At 41.2% G+C, this 23,046-nt stretch overlaps 1 protein-coding gene across 2 annotated transcripts in view; it reads left to right on the forward strand.

The window, feature by feature from the left end:
- The window catches only part of LOC126426788 (ATP-binding cassette sub-family F member 2), a 100,408-nt gene that overhangs the window by 33,397 nt on the left and 43,965 nt on the right, over window positions 1-23,046 (forward strand). For both annotated transcript variants that reach the window (XM_050088784.1, XM_050088783.1), the window contains exons 7-9: window positions 2,634-2,729; window positions 12,242-12,421; window positions 22,621-22,761. In XM_050088784.1, coding sequence (XP_049944741.1) covers window positions 2,634-2,729; window positions 12,242-12,421; window positions 22,621-22,761 — 417 coding nt within the window. The remainder of the gene's footprint in view (window positions 1-2,633; window positions 2,730-12,241; window positions 12,422-22,620; window positions 22,762-23,046) is intronic.

Below are 23,046 nucleotides of genomic sequence, written 5' to 3' on the forward strand. Positions count from 1 at the left end.
ACTCTTGTGACATTATCCTGACTGCCTTGTCCGAGAATTACTTCGAGCAGATAGTTAGAGAACCAACTCGTGAAGCTAACGTTTTAGACCTCATAGCAACAAATAGACCGGAACTTTTCGACTCCGTGAATGTAGAAGAGGGTATCAGTGATCATAAGTCAGTGGTTGCATCAATGACTACAAGTGTAATAAGAAATGCCAAGAAAGGAAGGAAAATATATTTGCGTAACAAGAGTGATAGGGCACAAATCGCAGAATATCTGAGTGACCACCATCAAACGTTCATTTCTGAGGAAGAGGATGTGGAACAAAAATGGAAAAAATTCAGAAACATCGTCCAGTACGCCTTAGATAAGTTCGTACCGACTAAGGTCCAAAGCGAGGGGAAAGATCCACCGTGGTATAACAATCATGTACGAAAGGTACTACGGAAACAAAGAAAGCTTCATCATAGGTTTAAGAGTAGTCGAATCATAGCTGATAAGGAAAAGCTGAACGAAGCGAAAAAGAGCGTAAAGAGAGCAATGAGAGAAGCATTCAACGAATTCGAACATAAAACATTGGCAAACAATCTAAACAAGAACCCTAAAAAGTTTTGGTCATATGTAAAATCGGTAAGCGGATCTAAATCCCCTATTCAGTCACTCGTTGACCACGATGGCACCGAAACAGAGGACGACCGAAGAAAGGCAGAAATACTGAATTCAGTGTTCCGAAACTGTTTCACTGCGGAAAATCGTAACACGGTCCCTGACTTCAGCCGTCGCACGGACGCCAAAATGGAAAATATTGAAATAAACGATATCGGAATTGAAAAACAACTGCTATCACTTAGTAGCGGAAAAGCATCCGGACCAGACGAGATACCCTTAAGATTCTACAGTGATTATGCTAAAGAACTTGCCCCCTTTCTATCAGCAATTTATCGTAGATCGCTGGAAGAACGTAAAGTACCTAGCGACTGGAAGAAAGCGCAGGTCGTTCCCATTTTCAAGAAGGGTCATAAATCAGATGCGAATAATTATAGGCCTATTTCGCTTACGTCAATCTGTTGTAGAATAATGGAACATGTTTTGTGTTCTCGTATTATGACGTTCTTAGATAATACAAATCTCCTTCATCATAACCAACATGGATTCCGCAAACAGAGATCATGTGAAACTCAGCTCGCCCTATTTGCCCAAGAAATTCACAGTGCCGTAGACACTGGCGAGCAGATTGATGCCGTATTCCTGGACTTCAGGAAGGCATTTGATACGGTTCCGCACTTACGTTTAGTGAAAAAAATACGAGCTTACGGAATATCGGACCAGGTTTGTGATTGGATTCAGGATTTCCTAGAAGAAAGAACACAACATGTCATTCTTAACGGTTCAAAATCTGCAGATGTAGAGGTAATTTCGGGAGTACCGCAGGGAAGCGTGATAGGACCTTTATTGTTTACAATATACATAAATGACTTAGTTGACAACGTCGGTAGCTCCGTGAGGCTATTTGCAGATGACACGGTTGTCTGCAAGAAAGTAGCAACATCAGAAGACTCGTACGTACTCCAGGAGGACCTGCAGAGGATTACTGCATGGTGCGACAGCTGGCAGCTTTCCCTAAACGTAGATAAATGTAATATAATGCGCATACATAGGGGCAGAAATCCATTCCAGTACGATTATGCCATAGGTGGTAAATCATTGGAAGCGGTAACGACCGTAAAATACTTAGGAGTTACTATCCGGAGCGATCTGAAGTGGAATGATCACATAAAACAAATAGTGGGAAAAGCAGGCGCCAGGTTGAGATTCATAGGAAGAATTCTAAGAAAATGTGACTCATCGACGAAAGAAGTAGCTTACAAAACGCTTGTTCGTCCGATTCTTGAGTATTGCTCATCAGTATGGGACCCTTACCAGGTTGGATTAATAGAAGAGATAGACATGATCCAGCGAAAAGCAGCGCGATTCGTCATGGGGACATTTAGTCAGCGCGAGAGCGTAACGGAGATGCTGAACAAGCTCCAGTGGCGGACACTTCAAGAAAGGCGTTACGCAATACGGAGAGGTTTATTATCGAAATTACGATTGAGCACATTCCGGGAAGAGATGGGCAACATATTACTACCGCCCACATATATCTCGCGTAATGATCACAACGAAAAGATCCGAGAAATTAGAGCAAATACGGAGACTTACAAGCAGTCGTTCTTCCCACGCACAATTCGTGAATGGAACAGGGAAGGGGGGATCAGATAGTGGTACAATAAGTACCCTCCGCCACACACTGTAAGGTGGCTCGCGGAGTATAGATGTAGATGTAGATGTAGATTTCACGTGGGAAAAATACATCTAAAAACAAGGGTGATGTAACTTACCAAACGAAAGCGTTGGTATGTTGATAGTGACACACACACACACACACACACACACACACACACACACACACACACACACACACACATATCCATCCGCACATATACAGACACAGGCAATCGTATGTAAAGGCAAAGAGGTTGTGTTGGACTGCAGGTGTAGCGGTGGGCCGGAGGACAGCACAATAGTGTAGACAGCCGTGAGACTGGTAGTTGGTGCAGTGGCTCTGCAGTTTCTTGGACCAATCCTGTTGTTCCTCTCTGTTTTCAGGGGAACTACGACGCGTTTGTGCGGACGAGGCTGGAGCTGTTGGAGAACCAGATGAAGCAGTACAACTGGGAGCAGGACCAGATCGCCCACATGAAGGTATGTCCCCAGAAAATTGTACGACAGGTGCCATTGGCAACATTCTGGTGTGTCCCGTAGTAGTCTCTACTAGTCATGGGACCTCACCTACCCGTCACCAGTAGCGTCCAGATTTATGGTTTACATAGGGCTCGGACAGAAGTGGAAGTTCTATGGCCAACCAGTTGGGAAAAATATTGTTTTGTCGCAGGGTGGGTGATGCGGGAGTTTTTTGTGATAACATGGTTTCAAGGCAATGGTTGTCACCGTGGAGAGAGGACAGAATGGTAAGCTGAAGAGTGTGGGATTGGGACCTTATGCAGAAACTTTATTTTCAATTTTTACATTAATGTGTTACGTACATTGTAAATAAACCAAAATAATGCTCACTATTATTAATATTGCCATAAAAGGTGTAAAAACAAAAAGCAAACAAAAAGTTGGTGGGCGAGTACTGGGCAAAATGTAGGAATGTTACTTCATCAGAATCTGGGACACTTCAAAACAGTTTCATTCAATAATTTGACGTGCGTGTGCGTGTGAGAGAGAGAGAGAGAGAGAGAGAGAGAGAGAGAGAGATATATATATATCACACCCCGAGAAGACTGCTTCAAAATACATTCCATTCCATTGCCATTGGAAGAAATGTGTTGCACATGATTTGCTGCAGCACTGTGCGATGGAGAATCTCTGATGAATGTAAACAATTTGATTTTCTATAGAAACTGTAAAACCACCAAGTAATTGTAAAAATGCAGTGTTATATGAAGTGTGAAAGTTGCCAAGAAGACTTTGCCTTACTTTTTATAGTGAATATCACACCAGCACTACTAAAAACTACAAAATAATAAGTCTGTAATTTTATGTAAGTTCTCATGTATGCCTTACAATCCCTCCCTGGAAATTTATTTGCAATTCCAAAGTTTTGTTGCTCTTTAGTTTTCAAGCCTTTTATGAAAATATTAATAAATACTATATATTGAGCATTATTTTGGTTTTCTGCTGTGTAAGGAACCTGGTTGTTGTGGTCTTGTGGTCTTTAGTCCAAAGGCTGTTTGATGCAGCTCTTCATGCTAATGTATCCTGTGCAAGCCTCATCACACCCAAATAACTACTGCAGCCTATATAAATCTGAACCTGCTCACTGTATAAATCTCTTCTTCTCTGTCTAAGATTTTTACCTCACCCACCCTCCTTGAGTAATAAATTGATCATTTAATGCTCTCAGAATGTGTCTTATCAACAGATCCCTTCTTTTGACCAAGTTGTTCCACAGATTTCTTGTCTTCCCAATACTGATCAGCACTACCCCATTAGTTATGTGATCTACCCATCTAATCTTTAGCACTTTTCTGTAGCATTACATTTCAAAAGCTTCTACTGTCTTCTTGTCTAAACTCTGTATCGTCCATGTTTCACTTCTATACATTGCTGAAAAGACTTCCTGACACTTACATCTGCACTTGATTTTAACAAATTGCTCTTCTTCAGAAACGCCTTTCTTGCTCTTGCCAGTCTGCATTTTATATCCTTTCCACTTTGACTATTTTCATTTATTTTGTTGCCCAAAACTCATCTACAACTTAGTGTTTTGTTTTGTAATCTTATTCCCCAGCATCACCCGATTTAATTCTGGTACATTCCATAATACTTTCTTCGCTTTTGTTGATGTTCATCTTATATGCTCCTTTCATAACAATGTCCATTCCATTCAACTGCTCTTTCAAGCCCTTTGCTGTCTCTATGATGATGATGATGATGATGATGATGATGATGATGATGATATGGGCAAACCTCAGAGTTTTTATTTCTTCTCTGTGGACACTAATTCCAAAGCAACATAAAAATCGAAAATAAGAAAAAGAAATGTTTCCAGATATGGACTCGATCCCACTACTCTCGGATTACTGTTCTTGTCTCTTTCCTCTGTATCAACCCTGACTGAAAACTATGCTAACGTTAACGCCCAGCCAATGCAGTAACACTATTTTACTTGCAAACACAAATTCCTAAAACCATAAATATGTACGAAATCATTGATGACTCACTCACCAGTCGGGTTCTGAACATCGTGATACATTTCCCAAAATTAAAATGTATTCATTTTACATTGACCTCATGCCAAGTTGTTGTTGTTGTTGTTGTTGTTGTTGTTGTTGTGGATAAAAATCAGCGTGCCATCTCGTTGAATTGGATGGACTGCTGGTGGTCTACATTTTTCTAACAAAATATTTCGACGCCGTACTTCGGCGTCTTCATCAGGTGCTTCCTGTGACTGAATGACAGGCTGACTGTCTCCTGTATTTGTCTGGATGGTGTCTGGCATTCCCTACGCCATCCGCTCACACCACTACAATGTTGGTTGGTCGCCGGATGTTCCGCCCACCAGGTGCGTTCCTAGCACTGTCGACAGGCTGTTTGCTGTTGGTGACCATTCCGACTTTCTCCAGCGTGACCGTATTGGTTTGTCACCAGCTGTTCTGTCTTCCATCCGTGCCTGCTTCTGCTGTTTCCCCGGTGGCGACTGTTTCATGGCATTCCATATTAGGTTGGCCCCTGTCAGACACGTTCCTCGCACTGTCGACAGGCTGCGTTTGCTGTTGGAGACTGTTCTGACTTTCTCCAGTGCCCCTGTCATTCTCCTGGTCATGTATTTTCTTCCATTCTTTTTGTAAGAGGTCCGAAGCTGGGTTCCATGCCGTGCTGAGGTGGTACCCAGCTTCACGGTTTATCAAGTTCTGTCATCTTGCTTTCGATCGATTCAGTGATGACACTATACCAAAATTTGGGGGTCTGAGATAAGATCCTGGTTTTATCATAATTCATGGTGTGCTCAAGTTCCAAGCAGTGTTCTGCTATTGCCGATTTAGTGGCTTGTTGTAGCCTGGTATGCCTTTGGTGCTCTTTACATCTTATGTCCAAGGTCCTGGCCAATGTAAGACATACCGCATTCACATGTATGTGGTAGATACCAGGTTTTCTCAACCCCCAGGTCATGCTTAACTGTTCCAAGAAGTGCCCTGATCTTGTTTGGTGGGCTGAACACACTCTTGATATTGTGTTTTTTCAGTATTCTGCTGATCTTAGCAGATATAGGCCTTGCATATGGTATAAAGCTACCCTCCTGGCATCTCCTTCTTGTTCCCCTCCCTCAGTATCAGGTTGTCTGGAGGATGTAGCACCTTGTGGATGTCCCCTGATGAGTATCCATTGCCTGTGAACACTTGCTGTAGGTGTTCTAACTCTGCAGCCAAGCTGTCTGATTCGAACAGTGTTTTGGCTCGGTGAACAAGAGTTCTCGGAACCCCATTCTTCTGTTCCGGATGATGGCAGCTGTCTGCTTGTAGTTATGAGTCGGTGTGTGTAGGTTTTCTATACACACTATAGCCTAATGTACCATCTGTCTTCATTTTCATCAGAACATCCAGGAAAGGAAGTTGACTATTATTTTCTAGCTACATTGTGAACTTAATGCTGGGGTGTCTAGAGTTCAGATGGTCAAGAAACTCTCACAGTTTTTCCCCACCATGTGGCCAGATGACAAATGTGTCATCAATGTACCTAAAGAAAGAGGTCGGCTTGTAGGCAGCGGTCGTAAGTGCCTCATCCTCGAATCTCTTCATAAACAGATTTGCCACTACCGGAGATAATGGACTACCCATCACCACTCCTTCAGTCTGTTCATAAAATTGGTCTCCACATAGGAAGTAGGTCGATGTTAAGATACGCTTGAAAAGGTCCAACACAGCTCCACCAGATTTTTCACTGATTAAATCAAGTGTCTCCTGAAGTTGTATCCTAGTGAATGGAGACACAACATCGAAGCTGACCATGATGTCTTTGTTTTTGAGACGTTCTACGAAGTCTGATGAGTTGCGGATGTGGTGGACACACTTTCCCATATACGGTGCTATCATCATCTTAAGGTGGGTGGCTGTAGGATAGGTGGCTGCACCAATATTGCTCACAATAGGACGCAACGGTATACCCTCTTTATGGACCTTGGACAATCCATGTAATCTAAGTGGTAGCGTTGTCTTAGCTTTTAGTTGCTCGACAACCTTCTCAGACCATCCTGTTTCCTTGAGCAGAGCTCTGGTTTTCCTGTCCACTCTATCGATGGGGTCGTTCTCTAGTGGACTGTAAGCAGGGTCCTCTAAAAGTTGGCTGATCTTCTGGTCATAGTCAGTCTTCAACAGTACAACAGTAGAATTCACCTTGTCTGCCGGTAACACCACTACTCTGTCATCTTCCTGCAAACTCTTGAGGCCATCCTCTCATGTCTTGAAATGTTTCTTTTGGGTGGTCTGGCTTTGGTGAGCGCCCTGCACGTCTCTCTCCGAATCTCTTTTGGAACGCTCGATGGTAGTGTGTTGACCACTTGCTCCACAGAGCTAATGAAACTGGAAATTGGCAAGTCTCTAACTGGAAATTGGCAAGTCTCTAATAGTGACTGCAAAGTTGAGGCCCCTTCTGAGTACTTTTAAGGTGGAATCTTCTAATGAGCGACCATGCAAATTTACCACCTTGAGAGTATCATGTGCCTGTTGCACTTTTTTATTCCTACGCTCAAATTTTGCCAGTTGTCGAGCTGTAGCATTGTGTATAATGCATGCCGCCAGCGACCATGACGTACTGTCCACCCTGTTCCAGTCCTCTGGTGCTAAGTTGTTTGCCAAGTCCAAGTGTAGTCAAAGCAGATCCCTGGAGGTGACATCCACTCTATGCCACATATCACGGATCCTTTCCCTTACCATGGCCATACTGGCGTGATGCTCAATTCTGTTAGCAGCCTTACATGTTATATGGTGTTTAATTTTGGCAAAAACAGTGTCACGTCTTCTATGCACCTAAATAGGAAAATGAGTGCGCTCACCATCCTCTCTTTGTGCTGTCATAACTTTTCCAGTAACTTCATCTTCTTGCACATTTCCTCCCCATAGAGTCTTGCAATGTAATTTCTTAGACTTTCCTGGCAGTTTTGTGACATCTCGTTGAATAGGGTGTACTGCCAGTGGTTGCGTTTTTCTAACACAGTATTTCAACGTCGTACCTTGGTGTCTTCATCAGGTGCTTCCTGTGACTGAACGACAGGCTGACTGTGTCCTGTATTTATGTTTGGATGGTGTCCGGCGTTTCCTACGCCGTCCGCTCCCGCTGTGAACGTGTCAGTTCGTCACCTGATGTTCTGCCTTCCATCTGTGCCCGCATCCGCTGTTTTCCCCGGTGGTGGCCATTTTATGGCATTCCCTACTAGGTTGGTGCCCGCCATATGCTTTCCTCGCACCATCGACAGGCTGCGTCTGCTGTTGGTGACCGTTCAGACTTTCTCCGGTGCCCCTGCCATTCTCCTGGTCTTGTTTTCTTCTGTTGTTGGTGTTGTTGTAATAGGTCCAAAGCCGAGTTCCACGCCGTGCTGGGTTAGTATCCAGCTTCCCTGTTTATCAAGTTCTCTGTCATCTGGATTTTGAACGATTCAGTGATGATGACGCTATCCCAAAATTTGGCGGTCTGAGATAAGATCCTGGTTTTATCATAATTCATGGTGTGCTCAAGTTCCAAGCAGTGTTCTGCTATTGCCGATTTAGTGGCTTGTTGTAGCCTGGTACGCCTTTGATGCTCTTTACATCTTATGTCCAAGGTCCTGGTGGTCTGGCCAATGTAAGACGTACTGCATTCACGTGGTATGTGGTAGATACCAGGTTTTCTCAATCCCAGATCATCCTTAATCGTTCCAAGAAGTGCCCTGATCTTGTTTGGTGGCAGAACACTCTCTTGATATTGAGCTTTTTCAGTATTCTGCTGATCTTAGCAAATATAGGTCCTGCATATGTTAGAAAGGCTACCCTCGTGGTCTCTTTTTCTTGTTCCCCTCCCTCAGGATAATAGTAATAATAATAATTATAATAATAATAAAAAATTCAAAGGAAGTCACGCTTGATCAAGGTCCGCGTCACTTTCCATTTTTGACCAGACATAACGTCTGAGAAAAGAAAGAATTATTATTATTATTATTATTATTATTTAACAGTTACATTGCAGACCCATACACATTCCCTGATACACTTACACATGGAATAACTTATCTGAAACCTAAAGATCAAACAGACAAAGCAAACCCAGCAAAATATCGCCCCATAACATGCCTACCAACAATATACAAAATATTTACTTCAGTCATTACACAGAAATTAATGGCACATACAACACAGAACAAAATAATAAATGAAGAACAAAAAGGCTGTTGCAAAGGAGCGCGAGGATATAAAGAGCAACTGATAATAGATGCAGGGGGACATATCAAGCTAAAAGTAAACAAACGTCCCTACACTACGCATAGATTGATTACCAAAAAGCTTTTGATAGTGTACCCCACTCATGGTTACTACAAATATTGGAAATATACAAAGTAGATCCTAAATTGAAACATTTCCTAAACATAGTAATGAAAAATTGGAAAACCACCCTTAATATCCAAACACATTCAAATAATATCACATCACAGCCAATACAGATTAAGCGTGGAATATACCAAGGAGACTCATTAAGTCCTTTCTGGTTCTGCCTTGCTCTGAACCCACTATCCAACATGCTAAATAATACAAATTATGGATACAATATTACTGGAACATACCCACACAAAATCACACATTTGCTATACATGGATGATCTAAAACTACTGGCAGCAACAAATCAACAACTCAACCAATTACTAAAGATAACAGAAGTATTCAGCAATGTTATAAATATGGCTTTTGGAACAGACAAATGTAAGAAAAATAGCATAGGCAAGGGAAAACACACTAAACAGGAAGATTACATATTGGATAACCACAGCGACTGCATAGAAGCGATGGAAAAAAACAGATGCCTATAAATATCTAGGATACAGACAAAAAATAGTAATAGATAATACAAATATTAAAAAAGAACTAAAAGAAAATTATAGACAAAGACTAACAAAAATACTGAAAACAGAATTGACAGCAAGAAACAAGACAAAAGCTATAAATACTTACGCTATACCAATATTGACCTACTCATTTGGAGTAGTGAAATGGAGTAACACAGACCTAGAAGCACTCAATACACTTACACGATCATAATGCCACAAATATAGAATACAAAACATACATTCAGCAACAGAAAGATTCCCATTAGGCAGAAAGGGAGGAGGAAGGGGATTTATCGACATAAAAAACCTACATTATGGACGGGTAGACAATTTAAGAAAATTCTTTCTAGAACGCGCAGAAACTAGCAAAATACACAAAGCAATCACTTGTATAAATACATCAGCTACACCACTGCAATTTCTTAACCACTTCTACAACCCTTTAGATCACATAACATCAACATATACAAAGAAAGTAAATTGGAAAAAGAAAACACTTCATGGCAAGCACCCGTATCATCTAACACAGCCACACATCGATCAAGACGCATCCAACACATGGCTAAGAAAAGGCAATATATACAGTGTTCAATTACCCGAAAGTTCCTAAATGCAATATAACATATACCGTACAGTTAAAAGGAAGTCACGCTTGATCAAGGTCCACGTCACTTTCCATTTCTGACCAGACATAATGTCTGAGAGAAGAAAGAAATAATAATAATAATACAGTGAAACTGTGTTTTTACACTTTTCAAGGCACTTCAGAAAAATGGTGTAAAACACAGGAAAATGTAAAATGTGCAAAATAACATTTTAAGCTGTAAAAGTTGCGTATAGGATACCCCCTTGTATTCTCGCCTTTTATGTATGATACATTTACATAACAGACATCAAAATACTTGTCAGGTACTTGTTTATCTAATAAAGGTTTATTATGTAATAAAAACTGCTGATGTAACTGGAACTGATAACTCTCTGGGCAGTAGGAATGTTTGACACAATTTCATACATCATAATCGATGTTTTTGAAAGCCTGCAGCTGTAATTCATTATTTAAATATTGAAATACTGCACTAGTTACATATTTGTTCATGGTTAGCATGATGCGTTTTGAGAAATTCTACTCATTGTCAAGTGCAAAAGTGTACAAAGTATTTTGTGTGGTGTTGAATATGTGTTATTCTGCATCTCTTGCATTGTGCTACTGCACTTGACAACCAGATAATTTGTATACGAGATATGTGGAGGTTTTGAGAAGACATTGGTCTTTCCTAAGGCTCCTGCACTGTAAACTTATCTGGGCATAGAGCTCTTGTGGAACTGTTTAATATCATCTCTGAAAGTTCTCGCTGTAATTTTACAAGAGTTTGTCAATATTTCATATGTTGAGGTCAGAAGGATTACAGGAACGAAGGCTATATTGCAGGGAGATTTCCCACCAGTGCACTTCAGAAAAGCTGGTGTTGGTGGAAAGGATCTAAATGGCCTGTGCCCTCGTGGTCTCAACTGTCGTTAGTCTTTGCTTTTACCAATCCACCCCCTTCCCTTTTCCCATTCCAGCACTACACATCTCTGTAATCCACCATTGCACCCAGTCTTTCTACTTCTCTCCTTTTTCCATAACCCCCCCCCCCCCCCCCCCCGTCTCCCCCCTGCCATCCATCTAACCTCCTGACTACACCTAGTTGCCCTACCCTCTTTCCACCTCATCCCTGTACACTTCCTGCAGCTGCACTTTACCATTCCCCACTCTTACCCTCCCAACCATCCCCTTCTGTGCCCCAGCCTCCTCCCTTGCCCTCACCACTCCATTGCTTCTCCCAGCATGCGGTCCTGTTTGCAGTCTGGTGTCAGCAGCCAGTCTCTCTCTCTCTCTCTCTCTCTCTCTCTCTCTCTCTCTGTCTCTGTGTGTGTGTGTGTGTGTGTGTGTGTGTGTGTGTCCGAAAGTAAGCTTTCAGCCTCTAGACACACACACACACACACACACACACACACACACACACACACACACAAAATTTCAAGCTTTCGCAACCCACGGTTGCTTCATCAGGAAAGAGGGAAGGAGAGGGAAAGACGAAAGGATATGGGTTTTAAGGGAGAGGGTAAGGAGTCATTCCAATCCCGGGAGCGGAAAGACTTACTTTAGGGGGAAAAAAGGACAGGAATACACACAAATCCATCCGCACAAATCCATCCGCAGGCAGACATATGTAAAGGCCTTTATGTAATATATGAAAGAGAAATAACGTTATCAAAAATCTTGAAAAGATCTTCATTGATTTACTTCACATTTTTACACAGTACTGTACTATACGGTCAGATGGAAACGGCCATAGAGAGGGGGTAGGAAGAGGTGGATGGGAGGATTGGTTATGCACAAAGAATAGGTGGAGGAGGAAACATATAGGGGAGAGGGAGTGGGGGTGTGGACGAGAATGCGGGCAGAGAGAGGGCGCTAGAAATTCAGGATGTATATGCAGTTTCCATGCATATTTAGCAGTTTCGAAGCATTTCCGGGTTCACTAGTACTAAATAAAACTGGGAGAGTTCAGACTGGATTATTGGTGGCACTGCCAGTACAGTGATTCGCTTTTGCAGTCATCTGGTGTGACAGAGTGCACGACGCTATTTTCAGAACTACATCGCGAGGTTCGGTCACGGCAGTGCCAAGCTGGCCCGGCAGGCGCAGTCGAAGGAGAAGACGCTGGCCAAGATGGTGGCACAGGGGCTGACGGAGCGTGTCACGACTGATAAGACGGTGCACTTCTACTTTCCGTCCTGCGGCAGCATCCCGCCACCGGTCATCATGGTACAGGTGAGTGAGTGTGGGGTCGTGATGCCTCCCTACTGTGATGTTACTTTGTACAAACGTTCAAACAGACCTTCAACAGTTAGATGATTGCAACGGCATCAGGCTTTGTAGGTACGTACCCTGTACAGCAAGTTTATCTATATAGTAGATTTTTTACATGGCAATGCCGAATATGAATGACTTTTAGAATGTTTATATTGCTTTACCCAAAAATAAAATGGGTTTTTTAGCAACTCTGAGAAGATGCCACTTGTTTACTTTTTTCAGTGATGACATTTGCAGGTTATGTTCTCTGGACATGTAACTTAGAGTATGTTTTATGCTGATTACTTTTGCGTTAGTCTTAAAAATTCCAACATTTTATTTTACATCAAAGTAAAGTGTAGTTATTTATTAATGACTAAATAGTTGTCTCAGATATCTTTTTAAAATATTCAATATAGATCTGCTGTTTATTTAAGTGACAGTACGTATGTGTACAGGATGATTTTGCTAAGTCGAGGCAAAGGCCAGGAAGCAATCACTGGGAAAATAGGGAGCAAAAACTGTCTTATGGACGCAGTCCAGTCAGCGAAGGAAAATTGAGGGAAGAAAATTGTGTAGTCAGAAATGTTTGTGCTGTATCAACAATGTAGGAAAAGATGGCTATTAACTGTAAAGAGAACACATTATGTTGCAGATGGGCACAAGTAAGAGACACACATAAGCTTTCAGTCACAGCTTTCATCTGACAGAACAACACACACCATTCATTCGCACAAGCAAGTGTATTCTGGCCCAAGCTGCTGCAGTGGGTGTTCGTGTTCATGGGGTGGGTTTGCTTGTGTGTATGCATGGTGTGCATTTCTCTTTCTGATAAAGGCTGTGACTGAAAGTTTGTGTGTAAATGCCTTTTACTTGTGCCCATCTGTGACTTAATGTGTTATCTTTACACTAAGTAGCAATGTATATTTTCCTACATTTTTATATGCATCTGGAGTTTCCATTGTTTAATTTTTGTACAATGCTAGGAGGGAGAATTCTTTGTAAATCCATCCTTACTATTGTAGCGTAGCAAAATATTGTGAATTGTTACCTTACACTGAAAGCGTAGCTTGCTGTGAATACGGGAGGAGAGGAGATTTTGGTTCTCGTGCTGGGACAGCTGGTGCTGGCTGCTGGACTGAGTGAGCCATGTACTTGGTGAATGCTACGTGCAATATGTTACACTTAACACTCCATGAATCTGAAGAAGTGCTATTAAGTATTAATCAATCTCTTTCATACTTAGTATACCAATTTCTATGGATAACTCATAGTGATAACATTTCAAATCAGCAATTTCAATACTTCCTGAGATACAAATTTTTTCCTAAAACACACAACTGTGCTGGCATTGTAAAACTGAGGTAGAGAATGTAAATTATTCATCTATAGTATCAATTCAAACTACAACCAAGAGGGTAGGTTCATATAATCTAATTTTCTGGTATTTTCTTTAGTCTCATTACCACAGTTTTCTGATGTAATTAATGGAACATTACTATTTTGGTTCCCAGAATGAGATTTTCACTCTGCAGTGGAGTGTGCGCTGATATGAAACGTCCTGGCGGATTAAAACTGTGTGTCGGACCGAGACTCGAACTCGGGACCTTTGCCTTTCTCTGGCAACGGCACTTGCCCACGAAAGGCAAAGGTCCCGAGTTCGAGTCTTGGTCCCGCACACAGTTTTAATCTGCCAGGACGTTTCATGTTTTGGTTGTGTGAGTATTTTGGAGGGATTGACAGGGCGAATAGAGGACATACTTAAAGTGAGAATGTAATATTGTATTAAAACTATGTAAATGTATGCGTGAGAGTGGTGTTGTTCCATAAGGGAATTTGTGACCTATGTCAGAGTGAGTTTGATTTTGTAAAAGGCAGCAGAAGAGGCTTCAATTAAATCTGTCAGTAATTTATTTTGTGGAAAGGAATCGTATTTTGTTCTCATTAAATTTTATTTAGTTTTGGAATTACGAAATTTCTAGTTTGTATTGCTTGTGGTTATCATATTGGCTGACATTAGAAATATTGCGGGTATAGAAGTGCTAGAGATGATCTGATAAGCTGCTTAACATACTATCCAGTAGGAATTCAGCATTTCCCACATGTTTGAGTAGGGCTTTGTGCCTCAGATCTATATTGACTTCTAGTTGCTCAGAAGCAGTCTTTTGGTAAACATGTTAAATCGTTCTGATCAAATTTGTACCAAAATGAAGAAATTCAGGCGTTAGATCAGGTCTCGTGGTTGATGAAGAGAGAGTACAGTATTCAGTATTTTGTGAGAATGTAGCCTTGTCAGTGATTTATTTTTAGGCGATATTCACGTGTGAAAATTTCATGTCATCCATAAACTCTGTGTGGCACGTTTTGTGCAGATAATGAGACATTATGGTGAGCACTTCTCAAGACGCCTACTGAACGACTAAATGTTTTAACTTGCAAGTGGTTGCGAGTCAGTGACTGTCTAGGATGTTCAAAATATTGAGTCAGACTAAGTATCTTTTGGGTGTGAACTTGTTACAGGCAGTCGGTAACATTTCATAATAGATGTTGGGATATTAAATACAGACTTGGTAGCCGTTCCCCCCCCCCCCCCCCCCCCACCCCACCCCACCCCCAATGAGTCGTGCAAGAATCCTGAGCACTCAATAGTTTAACTAACTTCCAGCTAGTGCCCCTGGGCTGGAGTTAGGTGGCCTTTGCATGGCAGGTATTCAGTCGAACTTTTATTAATGCTGCTTTTGTTGGCTAAACGAGTATCTAAAATTGCAGAGTGAAAGGGCAGATAACCTGAAACCTATCCATGTAGGTGGACTGATTGTTTAATGGATAGCGAGAGAGCACCCTGCAACACCTTTCTATTTGTTGAAGTGATGAGGAATGAAGATAACTGTTTCAGAAGTTTTTATTGGCATGGAATACCTGAAAAAATACAGCCATATGCAGTGCCACTTGACATTTCTCACACTCTTACTGTGTATCACTTCTCTTATTCCTGGCTTTGCACACTACATAATTTATGGAGGGTGCTTTCTTAATGGAATTTGGGGGGGGGGGGGGGGGGGATAAATCTAACAAAACCTGAGAATGATTGCTTCTAACTCACGAAATATTGAAAGAAATGTTGTCTTATACACCACTAAACAGATTGATTTCTTAGATTTCCAATGGTATGTAAATTTCATGCTATCACCTAATAGAGAAAAAGAAACATGAAGAAAAAGGTATAGCTGCTTGGCCTGTCTCACAGCCAGCAATATAATAATAAACTTAAAACTGGCAACCTGCTGTGAGCCAGCTTTATAAGCCAGTGGGTGTTAATATGGCTCTACTGCAGTCTGACACGGTTCACACATTAGTATCTGTTTTTAACCCACTTCATTTAAAAATAAATGCTAATTTTATACAGTTAAAATAATATTTTTAATCATCTGTTATTTTCCATTCCTTTCAAATTGTTAACTTAGTCCTCTAGAGAATAATGAATCGCTTCTTTCTTGTTGTAAAGTTAATGTAGTTTAATTTATTACTGGGAAGCATTGTTGGTGGAAGTTCCAGTTTGAGTTACTGGATAAAAACACAGTCACCTTCAAACACCACCACCACCCTGCAGCAACACACACTCCATTGCTCAGAATTTTTAGTATGTTGTTCATGACAATTCCTCGTACTGCTGTATGAAAATTTGCAACTGCATGATTTTTTCCTCCCCCTCCAAATTTTTTTGGTCTCGTTGATTGGGCTAATATGGCTGGAAATGTGTTCTTAGGGAGGTACACCCACTTCAAAGAGGAGGTAAAAGATCTTTGGCAGTGATCCTCGAATCGGCACCAAGTAGGTGCCAGTGCAAGGTAGCCCAGACAACTGTGTGAAACATCCTCTGAGACAACTGTCACTATCTATATCATAATGCTTACTGACCTCAGTACGTCCAGACTCGTCTCCACAGTGAATCTTTGGTCGTGGGTTCATCACCCGGGCAGTCACTGTGCTGGGATACATCGCCCGTCCCGCTCGCAGATGAGGCTGTCTTTATGAGAGGTGGTACTGCTCACCTCCAAGACATCTATTTTTGCGCTACGGAGAATCCCTACACTATGGTTAACTGCAAGCATTGGCAACAGTTTGTTCTCTTTGTGTGGGCAAGGAAATTTGCCAACTGCCTCATGGGACTGGTAACCCTTCAACAATGTCTCTCTGGTGAGGCTCATCTGTCCTCCCTATAGGTGACCCTGCCTCCACAGTTGCAAGATGAGCCTTTGGCAGTACATATGGATGGAGCTTCAGTGTCTAGCTGAAACACTAGTACAGGCAAAACTTTCCTATCTGCCTGCTCTGTTCTCATATGTTGTTGTTGTTGTCGTCGTCTTCAGTCCTGAGACTGGTTTGATGCAGCTCTCCGTGCTACTCTATCCTGTGCAAGCTTCTTCATCTCCCAGTACCTACTGCAACCTACATCCTTCTGAATCCATTTAGTGTGTTCATCTCTTGGTCTCCCTCTACGAGTTTTACTATCCACGCTGCCCTCCAATACTAAATTGGTGATCCCTTGATGATGATGCCTCAGAACATGTCCTACCAACCGATCCCTTCTCATATGTGCTTTTGATAATTGAAAGCTACTGTCACAGAGCCTTTATCTTCGCCTTTAAGTGGATGTACTACCTCTGAATTTTCTTCTTCTTCTGTTTAAAGTCATTCAGTCTTCTGACAGACCTGCCACAAATTCCTAACCTGTGCCAACCTTTTCATCTCGCATCAGCAATTGCAACGTATGTCCTCAATTATTTGCTGGATGTATTCCATTCTGTTTTCCTCCACAGTCTTTACCCTCTGCAGATCCCTCTAGTACCATGGAAGATATTCCCTGATGTGTTAACAAATGCCCTATAGTCGTTTCCCTTCTCCTTGCCAGTATTTTCCATATATTCCTTTCCTTATCATTCCACCTAATTTTCAACATTCTGTAGCATCACATCTAATATACTTAGATTCTCTTCTGGTCTGGTTTTCCCATGCCCCATGTCTCACTGTTATGCAATGCAGTTTTCCATACATACATTCACAGAAATTTCCTCCTCCAGATTAAGACATAATTTGGATACTAGTAGACTTCTCGTGGCCAGGAAGCCCCTTTTTGCTAGCGCTACGCTGCTTTTTATGTCATCCTTGCTCTGTTACAGGTTAATTTGCTGTCTAGGTAGCATAATTACATAAATTCATCTACTTCGTGATCACCAGTCCTAATGTTAAGTTTCTCATTGTTCTCAATTCTGCTACTTCTCATTACTTTAGTCTTTCTTCAGTTTATTCTCTATTCTGTTCTCATTGGACTGTTTATTCCATTCAGCAGAACCTGTAATTTTTCTTCACTTTCACTGAAGATACCAATGTCATCAGTGAATAATCATTATTGATACCCTTGCATCTACACACATCAAAAGTTTTGCATCACCTCAGTTCTGAGAGTTCCAGAACAGGTATAGAAAACTGTAAGAGAGATCAGTATAAACATTAGTTCCAAACTTATTGCTCATGACAACCACACATTTAATGTTGTATTACCGTCAGAGGTGGTGGTCCAGATTGCTGTACACATCGGTACCTCTTATACCCAGTAGCATGTCCTCTTGCATTGATGCATGCCTGTATTCGTCGTGGCATACTATCCACAAGTTCATCAAGGCACTGTTGGTCCCACTCCTCAATGGCAATTTGGCGTAGATCCCTCAGGGTGGTTGGTGGGTCACATCGCCCATAAACAGCCCTTTTCAGTCTGGCCCAGCCATGTTTGATAGGGTTCATGTCTGGAGAACATGCTGGCCACTGTAGTCGAGCGATGTCGTTATCCTGAAAGAAGTCATTCACAAGATGTGCATGATGGGGGTGTGAATTGTTGTCCACGAAGACGAATGCCTTGCCAATATGCTGCCGATTAGGGTTGCACTATCGGTTGGAGGATGGCATTCACGTATCGTACAGCCGTTAGAATGCCTTCTGTGGCCACCAGTGGTGTATGTTGGCCCCACATAATGCCACCTCCAAACAGCAGGAAACCTTCACCCTGCTGCACTCGCTGGACAGTGTCTAAGATGTTCAGCCTGACTGGGTTGCCTCCAAACACGTCTCCAACGATTGTCTGGTTGAAGGCATGTGCAACACTCATGTGTGAAGAGAACATTATGCCAATCCTGAGCAGTCCACTCAGCATGTTGTTTAGTCCATCTGTGCCGCGCTGCATGGTGTTGTGGTTGTAAAGATGGGCCTTGCTGTGGACGTCAGGAGTGAAGTTGTGCATCATGCAGCCTGTTGCGCACAGTTTGAGTCATAACACGACATCCTGTGGCTGCATGAAAAGCATTATTCAACATGGTGGCATTGCTGTCAAGGTTCCTCCGAGCCATATTCCACAGATAGCGGCCATCCACTGCAGTAGTGGCCCTGGGGCGGCCTGAGCGAGGCATGTCGTCGTCTGTTCCTGTCTCTCTCTATCTCCTCCATGTCCGAACATCACTACTTTGGTTCACTCTGAGATGCCTGGACACTTCTATTGTTGAGTCCTTTCTGGCACAGAGTAACTATGCAGACGCAATCAAACTGTGGTATTGACTGTCTAGGCATGGTTGATCTACAGACAACATGAGCCATGTACCTCCTTCCTGGTGGGATGAGTGGAACTGATAGGTTGTCGGACCACCTCTGTCTAATAGGCGCTGCTCATGCATTGTTGTTTACATCTTTGGGTGGGTTTAGTGACCCCTCTGAACAGTCAAATGGATCGTGTCTGTGATACAATATCCACAGTCAACATCTATCTTAAGGAGTTGTGGGAACTGGTGTGATGAAAAACTTTTTTTTTTATGTGTGTAGAATTTTGATTCCACTCTTCACCTTTCTTTTATTTCCATCATTGCTTCTCCAGTGTACGGACTGAACAGAAGCCACGAAAGATTCCATCCCTGTCTTACACCCTTTTTAATCTGTGCGCTTTGTTCTTGATCTTCCAGTCTTACTGTTCTTTCTTGGTTCTTGAGCATATTGTATATTACCCATCTTTTCCTATAACTTACCCTTACTCCTCTCATGATTTCAAACAGCTTGCACTGTTTTACATTGTCAAATGCCTTTTCCAAGTCAGCAAATCCTATGAATGTGTCTTGATTTTTCTTCAATCTTGCTTCCATTATCAACTGCTACATCAGAACTGCCTCTCTGGTGTATTTACTTTTCCTAAAATCAAACTGATTCTCATCTAAAAGAGGTCAGTTATCTTTCCATTCTTCTGTACATATTATTCTTGTCAGTAACTTGGATGTGCGTTGTTAAACTGAAGGTGTGGTAATTGCCACACTTGTCACCTCTTGCAACCTTGGGAGTTGGGTGGATGATGTTCTTCTGAAAGTCTGGCAATGTATAGCCAGTCTCATAACATTCAATCTGGATAATAGTTTTGTTGCCACTTCCCCAATGATTTTAGAAATTCTGAAGTAATGTTATCTATCCCTTCTTATTTAATTTTAAGTCTTCCAAAGCTTTTCTAAATTCTGATTCTAATGTTGGATCCCCTGTCTCTTCTAGATCATCTTCTGTTTATTCTTCTGTCATGTCATCAGACAAGCGCTTCCACTCAGAGGCCCTCAGTGTTCTCTTGCCATGTATCCACTCTCCCCTCTGCATTTAACAGAAGAATTCTAATCGCAATCCTAATGTTACCGCCCTTGCTTTTAATTTCACAGACTTTAATATACTGACTCAGTCCTTCTGAAAATCATTTCTATTTTGACTTCCTCACATTTTTCATATAGCCATTTTGCCATAGCTTACCTGCACTTCATATATATTTTGTTCCTAAGTGACTTGTATTTCTGTTTTCCTGAATATCCTTGCACATTTTTATACTTCCAGCATTAAATATTTTTCAGTTATCCATGGTTTCTTTGCAGTTACCTACCTTGTACCAATATTTTACTTTCGAAGTTCTGTGATTGCACTTCATGGAAATGTCCATTCCTCTTCAACTGAACTGCCTACTGAGTTTTTCATTAGCACAGTATCCGTTGCCTCAGAGAACTTCCTTAATACATCTGTATCCCACTTCTTTGTGCATTGATTCTTCCTGATTATTCTGTTAAACTTCAGCATACTCTTCATCATTAACAAATTGTGATCTGTTCATATGTCCTTTTCTTCTTAAATCGTCTGTGATCGTTTCCTTCAGTAGTGCCCATTGAGTAAAATCACTCTGTATGCAGAATGTTTCCTAAACCAGAGCTGATGCAATGACTCTATGCTGTGACATACAGTAGTCCTTTTAGAAAGTCAGGTGAGAACTGAACCAGTTCCTCAACTCGAAGTTTGATTACAGTGATTTTACATCCCGATGTATTTCATTATTACAGTAGAGCACCATGGCTGTCAACTATTACAGATTGTCCGTAATTGTTATAGCCTTATCACCTTAATTATGGAGTTACAGGAAGTTACTAAAGTATTACGGAAATAGACATTTTACAGTGTGATGTTTTATAAGAATAACAACTACAAAAATTGGAAAAAGTACTGTATACAGTTCGCTAATTGTATGGTACCAAAATGTTTCATATAGTGCAATTGGATACATAAAAAAATCTACTCACCAAGTGATGGCAGAACACACACATAAAGATACTGAAATTCACAAGCTTTCAGAACCAGTGGCACCTTCTAGCAGGAGGATTGAATAGGAATGAAAAGAGGTTAATAAAAAGGACTGGCGAGGTTTAGGAAATTTGCAAAAGTTGCCCGGAACCCCCCTGGTTAGGGGAGCTTATAGGGAGTGATGAGAAGAAAAGATTGATTTGTTTGGCATTACAGCAGATGAGATTTGAAAACCTGTGAGCTTAAAGGTGGTAGATAGGGTAATATACAAAACAGAGTTACTGACTAAACATTGTACACGAGCTAATAAGAGCAGAGTGGACTCTTTTGTGGATAGTTGGGGGGGGGGGGGGGGTTGCCACCTCTTGATGAGTAGTTTCTTTGTCTGTCCAATTATATTATATTTTCAAAAATGTATTATTTTAATTTACATAAAATGCTTCATAGATTGTAATTATTTCCTTCCTGATTATGTAGTAAACTTATCAGCTGAAACAATTCAATCCTAAGGACAAACTTGATCACTTTCTGATGAATTTACTGGAAAGTGCAAACCATAACTTAAAGTTCGTGCAGAAGTTGGAAATGCCACAGTTGAAAGAGGCTTTTCTGTTAACAGTAAAGTTTCAGTGAAATCTTACAAGAAGATACAGCTCTTGCAGAAAGAAATGCTTACAATGCAATAAAACTTACTCAATTTACTTAATAGTGAGAAACAACTGATGTTGACACACAAAATCATTAATACTAGCTGTGAAGAATGCTTCATCAAGAATACTAGAATCCTTAAAAAAGGAAAGTATGGAAATGAAGGGCCCAATCGTAAAAGAAACAGTTGAAGAAATAAGAGCTCAAAAATAAAAAAAGAGTGATCATAGAAAAGGCAGAAGCAGCACCTGAAGTTATAGATGTTGAAATTTCGAGTTCAGCTAAACAACTTAATAACATTTGACATAAATTTTGTACATTTAAAATTGTAATATTGTCTTAAGGATAGTTGTAAATTTTTGTCACATTTACAATGTTAAAACAGTTTGTATTTTAATTGATGTGATGATAAAGATATCTGAAAGTATTCATACCCTATCCTATGTGAGAGTTTGTTTTTATAGCATTTGATGAATGGTATACTGCAAGTCATACAACGTTAAATTACTCATGCTGACATACAGTTTGTGATATAAGAAGTTTTACAGCCAACTTTAATTTCAGTCTTTCAGGTTCATAAGTGTTTTTGTCATTGTACCACACACATTTTCGAGAAGTCATGAACATAACTTGAGGTAGTAAAAAAGTCACGAAAAGGCCATCGATTTGACCCTCTGAAAATCTTTAGACACCCTGCTGACGTCCCTCGGCTGGAAAAGCAACAGTGTTTCCAACACTATTTGTAACACAACAGCATGCAGTTGGTGACTCTTTTGATTGTACATTTGTGTAAATAACTCCATATTTGAGTTTGAAGTGTCACCAGAGCACATTACCAGTTAAATTACTTTGTGCCACACATTTTTTTTAATGCACTGCTTTCTTCACAATTCTAGAATGTGAGCTTCCGGTATACGGACACGGGGCCTTGGATCTACAAGAACTTGGAGTTTGGAATCGACCTGGACACGAGGCTGGCCCTGGTGGGCCCCAATGGAGCCGGCAAGAGTACACTGCTGAAGCTGCTGTATGGGGATGTGAGTAGCTGGTGAGAGAGAGAGAGAGAGAGAGAGAGAGAGAGAGGGGGGGGGGGGGGTTTGTTGCAGTTTAAGGGCTGTGCTGGAAAGCTCTTTTGGATATGTTGATCACTTTCCAGTGTATATAAGAAACTGATTGACGTAACATGACGACTAAACTACTAATCTCAGAAACAAAAACATTAACGTACTTTGTGTGATGCAGGCATCTGCTAGGAAAAAAGCTGTTTTAAGTTTAATCCCTAAGGGGGTGATAGGGAGAATCAGTTTTTTCCAAATCTGCAT

This window comes from Schistocerca serialis, chromosome 11, assembly GCF_023864345.2.
Source record: "Schistocerca serialis cubense isolate TAMUIC-IGC-003099 chromosome 11, iqSchSeri2.2, whole genome shotgun sequence".
NCBI lineage: Eukaryota > Metazoa > Arthropoda > Insecta > Orthoptera > Acrididae > Schistocerca > Schistocerca serialis.